Source organism: Otolemur garnettii, unplaced genomic scaffold, assembly GCF_000181295.1.
Source record: "Otolemur garnettii isolate 467f Iridium unplaced genomic scaffold, OtoGar3 scaffold00064, whole genome shotgun sequence".
NCBI lineage: Eukaryota > Metazoa > Chordata > Mammalia > Primates > Galagidae > Otolemur > Otolemur garnettii.
In genome coordinates, this window is record NW_003852459.1 from 8,181,157 (window position 1) to 8,188,032 (window position 6,876).

The 6,876-nt window shown below is 49.7% G+C and overlaps 1 protein-coding gene across 2 annotated transcripts in view; it reads left to right on the forward strand.

Moving 5' to 3' along the window:
• The window catches only part of KIF5C (kinesin family member 5C), a 142,130-nt gene extending 137,616 nt beyond the window's left edge, over window positions 1-4,514 (forward strand). For both annotated transcript variants that reach the window (XM_012807127.1, XM_023515032.1), the window contains 3 exons: window positions 951-1,055; window positions 3,001-3,217; window positions 4,408-4,514. In XM_012807127.1, the coding sequence (XP_012662581.1) occupies window positions 951-1,055; window positions 3,001-3,217; window positions 4,408-4,514 (429 nt within the window). The remainder of the gene's footprint in view (window positions 1-950; window positions 1,056-3,000; window positions 3,218-4,407) is intronic.
• Window positions 4,515-6,876: the final 2,362 nt, after the last annotated feature.

The window sequence follows — 6,876 nt, forward strand, 5'->3', positions numbered from 1 at the left end:
CCTTCTGAGCAGCTGGGACTACAATTGCACATCAGCAGGCCAACTAGGTTTTCTAGTTTAAGTAGAGACAAGGACTCATTCTTGCTCTGGCTGGTCTCAAACTCCTGAGCTCAAGTAATCCACCCTCCTCCCAGAGTGCTAGGATCACAGACGTGAGCCACAGAGCCTGGCCAAGAGGCAGGTTTAAGATGCTCATCTTAACTTACTCTCCGAAGATGATCTCTTCTGTAATCAGACAAAACCCATGTACTTTGTCATCTTAGAACTGCAGGATGTGCTTGTACCTTTGTCCCCCAACTTGTCTCTGCCACTCGGCTTTCCAGGAGTTTGGTGATTATGAAAATTTTAAGATCTGATACATTTTAAGAGTTACCCAGCACCCGGAGGCTGTAACTAGTTTGAGACTGACTCATTAAGGCATAAAATATTAATAGAATTGGAAGCTGAAGGGGCAAGCAGAGCCATTGAGACTTCCCAGTGGACTGCAGACACTTGCTTAGGGAACTTCGTATCTCACCATGTTGGTGAAAAGCAAACTTAGCCCTTGGGTTTATGTTTTCCCACTGGTTTTTTCTAGTGAATTTCGAAATGCTCTCTTTTGAAAAGAAAGTCTCCATTTGCCTGTCCTTGTAGGGAAAGGTATATTTCACTAAAGAGAAATCATCTGTCACTTTGAAAAGCAGATTTGAAGGGTTTTTTTTTCTCTCCAGCCTTCTAAAAAATAGCTCTTTCTTAAAACGCATTTGATACCAATCAAGGAAATTAATTGGGTAGTTTGTTGAGTCTAAACTTTTAGAACGTCTCTTTATTTTCACTTTCAGAATACCTTTTGATGGGAGTGGGGATTTTTTTTTTTTTAAAGAAGGTTTAAAACATATCATCTTCATCACCCTGAGGTGGGGAGGAGCGTCGTGGCAGCCTGCCCTGCTAACCCCTTTGTGTTGACACAGAGTGTAGAGTTGGACAGCGATGATGGAGGGGGCAGTGCGGCGCAGAAGCAGAAGATTTCCTTCTTGGAGAACAACCTGGAGCAGCTCACTAAGGTTCACAAGCAGGTAAGAGGGTCCCGAGCACTCCCCAGCGCTCCCTTTCTTTTCTGGAAAGAAGCCTTGCCCGGTGTAGCCACACTGTGTGGAGAAAGTGATAGTGAAGGGCAAAGGACTGTGTGCCATCAGAGGATGTGAGTGCTGGACAGATCCTCAAGCATCCTTTAGTCCTCACGGCTTCTCTTAGAGCTAAAATACAGAGTCTCATTATGTCGCCTTTGGTAGAGTGCTATGGTGTCACAGTTCACAGCAACCTCAAGCTCTTGGGCTTAAGCGATTCTCTTGCCTCAGCCTCCCAAGTAGCTGGGACTACAGGTGCCCGCCACAATGCCTGGCTGGTTTTTGTTGTTGTTGTCATTGTTGTTTAGCAGGCCCAGGCCAGGTTCGAACCCACTAGCCCTGGTACATGTGGCTGGAGCCCTAACCGCTGACTTATGATGGGCCCTGAGCCTAAAATACTTTCTTTTGTCACAGCCAGATACAAAGCATTGAGTGTGAGCTCTCTGGGGTTGGAGAGCTGGGTGTTCTGAGCCCTTTTTTCCCCTCCAGTCTCCACCCCTGACTTCGGACCCACCTGGCCTTGGCATCTCCCATGAAATCCCTGAGGCACCTCTGTGGACCCAAAGCCTCTACAGAATGCAAAGCAGACACCACCAGGCTGGCTCAGGTCCCTTATTTTTACAGACTGGGAGAGGAAGCGACAGTTTCATTGCACTGGTGGGAGGACTGGGACCAGAACCAGCACCCCTCTGCTCTTTTGCCCTATTTTTAGCCATCTGGGGCACTTTCTCAGATCTCTGCCATGTCCTGGTGTTTGCAGAGTGACAGAGAGTGATAACTCTGTCCAGACCCAGCAGTGGTTTGAGCAGGTCATTTGTCTCGATCCTCTCTGTTTAAATGCCGGCGTGTCCATGGCTGTTTTTCCTCTTTAGGAATTGAGATGTGATGGAAATGGCCCAAGTTTTTGGACCACATGGCCACGGGGCTGGCATTGCTCTCTGACTTGTTAAATCTTCTTCAGGATTACTGATGATGGCATTTCCCCCCCAGAGGGAGGATGACAGATTCAACAAGGTCGAAGTCACTCAAACAAAGTGATGCTAAAAGCACAAAAGTAGAAACTGCCAGAGAACTTGAAATAGGGCCCTGAAATCCATTATTTTACTCATGAAGTCATTCAACTGATAATTCTTAAAAACCCACTGTCTCTGCCAGGCACTGGAGCTGATGCTGGGAAACAGGCAGGTCTCACCCAGCGTGGCTCACTTCTGTGTAGTACTTTCTGATCTTCAAAGCTTTTCTCCATCCACCTGGATCCCCACAATGGCCCTATTGTGTGGTATACTTGTTTTATAGATGAGAAACCGGAGACTCCTGGTCCAGTGACTTACATCTAGACGGCCAGGAAACAATAGAACTGGTCCTTGAGCCTGCCCTTAACCCAGGGTTAGTCTGTTGCTTCCTGACTGTGGGTCTTTGGCAAGAAGAACGGGGCAATGCCCTTATGTTATGGCTTAGCCTCTAAGCTGGGTCCAAACCTCGTGCCAGTGTGGGCCTGGTGCCTGCGTGGAGGGAGGCCCTGAGAGGTCCAGGACATACATATTTTCACCGATTGCTTTGAAGTGGCTTTGAACTACTCGATTTTTTCACAGTTACATGCTAGTAGTAAATATTCTACACTACCCCCCCTCCATTACACACACCCAAACAAAAGAGGAGGTAAGACCTGCCCCAAAGAAGTTTCCTGTGGCTGAAATGACTTTAATTTTATCTTCCCCTGCCCACATGCCTTGCACCCCAGGAATCAGGGTGTGGGGAGTTGCTTTTCCTGTGCTGCTCCATGAGTTAGGTCACGTGGAGTGTCAACCAGGACCTGCTTCCAGCTGCCCGCACGCGACGCCTCCGGCCTGGGCTCACCCTCCCGCTAACTCCCTGCCTTGCCCTTCCACCCCAGCTGGTGCGGGACAACGCGGACCTGCGCTGCGAGCTGCCCAAGCTGGAGAAGCGTCTGCGTGCCACCGCCGAGCGCGTCAAAGCGCTGGAGAGCGCCCTGAAGGAGGCCAAGGAGAACGCCATGCGTGACCGCAAGCGCTACCAGCAGGAGGTGGACCGCATCAAGGAGGCTGTGCGGGCCAAGAACATGGCCCGGAGGGCCCACTCGGCCCAGATCGGTATGTGTGCGCAGTGGCCCGGGTCGGGGAGCTGCCTGGGCCTCCACTTGGCGCCTTGCTGAAGGGCGCAGACAGCGCCCCCTGCTCCGTAACATCTGGAAGTCTGGTGGGAGCCTGCAGGACTCAGTCCTCACAGCACCCTGGGCTCGCCCTGTAAGAAGGGGAAGGTTGGGCCCTGGGAACCCTACCCAGAGTGAGATGCTGCAGCAGACACTCTGGCCTCAACACTGACGAGCAGAGCAGCCAGTCTGGCCTAGACACTAAGGTCTTGGGCTCTGAGCGGGGAACACTGGTAGAAATGCTGGAAGTGGAGGATGTTTCTCTGCGAGGCTGGAGACCCCCTGTGTTCTGCACCGGGTGGGACCAGGAAGGCACCTGTGTGCAGCCAGAAGCCTCAGGGAAGGCGGCTTTCGGGTTTGGAAATACCCCGGGAAGAGACAGGCTGGCAGTGGTGGCAGGGTGTGGCTACAGGCTGGTGGGGCGGCTGGGAGGGGCCTGGAGTTTCTGTTCCTGTTTGGATTTGGGCATATTGCACATGTGGGAAATGAGTGTAGCTACTGAGCCACAGTTCCCAGGACAGAGCCATAGGACTGAAAGGGATTTAGGGCTGTTCTCTGAAGAGTCTCTTGGTGCTTTTTTTTTTTAAATTGAAACATCTCCAGTAACCTGTAATATTATTTCCCATCCAATGTTGCCATGCAGATATATTATAAAGTAGCAACTTCATCTTTTCTGGTTTTAAAATCATCCTTAGATTAGTGAATTATTGCATTTATTGGATTTCATATCCTTTGAGAATCTGTGGGAAACTAAGGAGCCAGAAAAATCTATCATGGGCAGAGCACTGCCTTCAGTTTCAGGGGCTACCCAGATTCCCCTGAAGTTTATGGGAGACCTATAATCTATTTCAGATAAAACCAAGTCTTTTGTTTCTCATTTTTCTTAGCCCAAATTAAAAATAAGCTAATGAACATGTCAGTTTTCTCTGTCCCCTAAATATTAGGTGTCCTTGCTAACTATACTGACAGGAGGACAAATCTTCCATGTTTTGAAAGGTCTGGTGGTTGATAAAATTCTAATATTGATAAGATTTGTGACTCTTTGTTATCACTTGTCACCTGTACGTATCTGGGTTGCCGGTGGAGCCTGTTCTAAATGTCTGTTCTCTCCTTTCTGTCTGTTGAATCTAGCCAAGCCCATCCGCCCTGGACACTACCCAGCATCATCTCCAACCGCTGTCCATGCCATCCGAGGGGGAGGAGGTGGTTCTTCGAGCTCCACTCACTACCAGAAATAAATACAAAGTGAGTCCCTGGTGTCGAGGGCAGTTTCTCTGCAGTCTAGCCTGATCTGGGGGCAAATCCGGGAGCAAAGCCTTCTTGCCTTCCCTAGGCCCCTGCCTGGCCAGCTCAGCTGCAGGAAGTGGATCTTCAGAGAGAAGATTCAGCTCTACTCCGTGACAGGCCCTGGGGTTCCTGGGGGACAGAGACCTCAGCCTCCCCCTCACCTTAATCCAGAGCTCTGGGGTCTCTGAGCTGAGGCCACCTGGTTCCAGGTGGGATCCTGTGCCAGGCCTAACTTAATCACCTCCAGGGGCAGCTGAGGTGTGGCGAGTGATTCGCTGGAGCTTTCTTTTGTCTGTGGGACTCCCCTTCTGTAGCTGGCATCCCAAAGGGCATTCATTACCTGTTGGTCAGCTGCTTTTACCCTTCACAGATAGACGTGAGGGGTGCTGCTGTAAGTCTCGGGAACTGAATATTAAGAAAAAGCCAGATAATATAAAAGTCATTTTTATGTTTACTATCTGAACTCAACAAGTGGGGTTTTTAGTAAGTGTGGTAATTTACATCCAGGTGGGTCCTGATTGCTTTTTTCTTTGAGGTGGTGGTCCACAAGTTTCTCTGCCCACAGCCTGACATTGCTCTCCCAGTCATATGAAAAGGAAAGAGCAACGTGCCTTATAGAAGAGAAGGCGAGAGAGAAAGCCTGTCCTTTGTAATTGAAAAGGAGAATTGAGGTTACTGCTTAGGTGACCAGAAAACCTTGCTATGACAAGTCTGACTTTGAATGTGTGGGTGGGAGGAGGCGGCTCTGAGTACTGTGCTTGGACCCTGAGCCCTTACTGGGGTAGCCAGCTTACGAGGCAGACAGGTATGCACGGTGTGGGGGTGAGCCAGGGCAACTTGGGAGAGGATTACACCGCACCCAGTCTTTTCTGCATCAAGGCAAGGAGGCGAGTGCAGGAGGCTGCTGCCTTCACCCAGGATGAGACCCCCACATTGCAAAGACTCAGCCTAAAACTTCCTAGGAGAACACTTTAGTGGCTGCCCCCAGAAAATGTTTACCTATGTACCCAAGCGCTACATAGAAGCAGGCCAGGTGCTCATCAGGTCAGCGGGAACAGGAGGGTGGCCTTGGGTCAGCACCTGCTGTCTCCTAGATGGGTGGATGGTAAATGGTCTTGGCAGTGGGCCACCCAATTTGGACCTGATCTCTGGCTTTCAATCAGAAATAAAATGAAACTCAATGTTGTAAGGCTGTTTTTGACTGAATTTTGTCAGTATTGAGACTGATACCTGAAGGGAACTGTGTGATCAAGTAAGGCTGCTTAGAACAGAAAAGCCTGGAGTGGTGGTCCTCAGCCACTGGTAAGTATCAGCGTCCCGGCACCCAGAGGCCCTGGCTCCTTAGAGCAGGAGAGGGCCTGGCCTTTATCTTTTTACCAAGTGCTTCATGTAATTTTGATATCTACCAAAGTTTGAGAACTACCCTAAAGTAACTGTCTTATCCAGGATGGCAATTTATTAGACTCTAACTTAAGACTCACAGTCCTAGCAAGTGCCTGCCTTTCTCAAGGTCACCAAATGACTCCTGCATTTTTAGCCATCATGCCTACATTCTAAGTCTAGCATCCAGAGAGGAAGCAGCTTCCTTTAAGTCACTTATCTGGAAGTGTCGTGCAATGCCAGTGCCTCTGTCTCTCTGGCCAGAACCAAGGCATATGGCCACGTCAAGCTGGAAGAGGTAATCTTTCAGCCGGGTACGTCAGTCCTTGCGGTCAAGGACAGCGAGTGGATGTAGTGTGGGCAACCAGCACTCTGCGCATTTATTGAGCCCCTAATTGGCAGCAGCACAGAGTGATGGTGTGCTGGCTCCTCAGGGGACCACTGCTGTGGATGGTCAGTAAAGCCTGCCAGACCCACGGTCTCTGTAAGGTGCCAACACCAACCACTGGCCATTTGTCACCAGCATAGCCTCTCTTCATACTGAGGACTGAAAAATGAATAGCTGGTGAGATTGGCAAGACCTTCCAAGTAACAGAACCACCCTCATCCATCCTATCATGGAAGTGTTGTTTCTTAAGTGGTTTTGATGATTTTTGTCTGAAATCGAGTCTCTTTCACACGCTCCTGTGGCTAGGTGCTGTTCTCCCAGTGTCTCCAAGTAAACAGGCAAACCAGCCCCCCTTACAGTTGGTGGGTGGGACAGCAGGAGACACATGTGGGACAACGCCCCTGGGTTCCCTTGTCAGGTCTTTCACTTTATTTATTTATTTTTCTTTGAGATAGAGTCTCACTTTGTCACCCTTGGTAGAGTACTGTGGCATCACAGCTCATAGCAACCTCAAACTCCTGGGCTTAAGTGATTCTCTTGCCTCA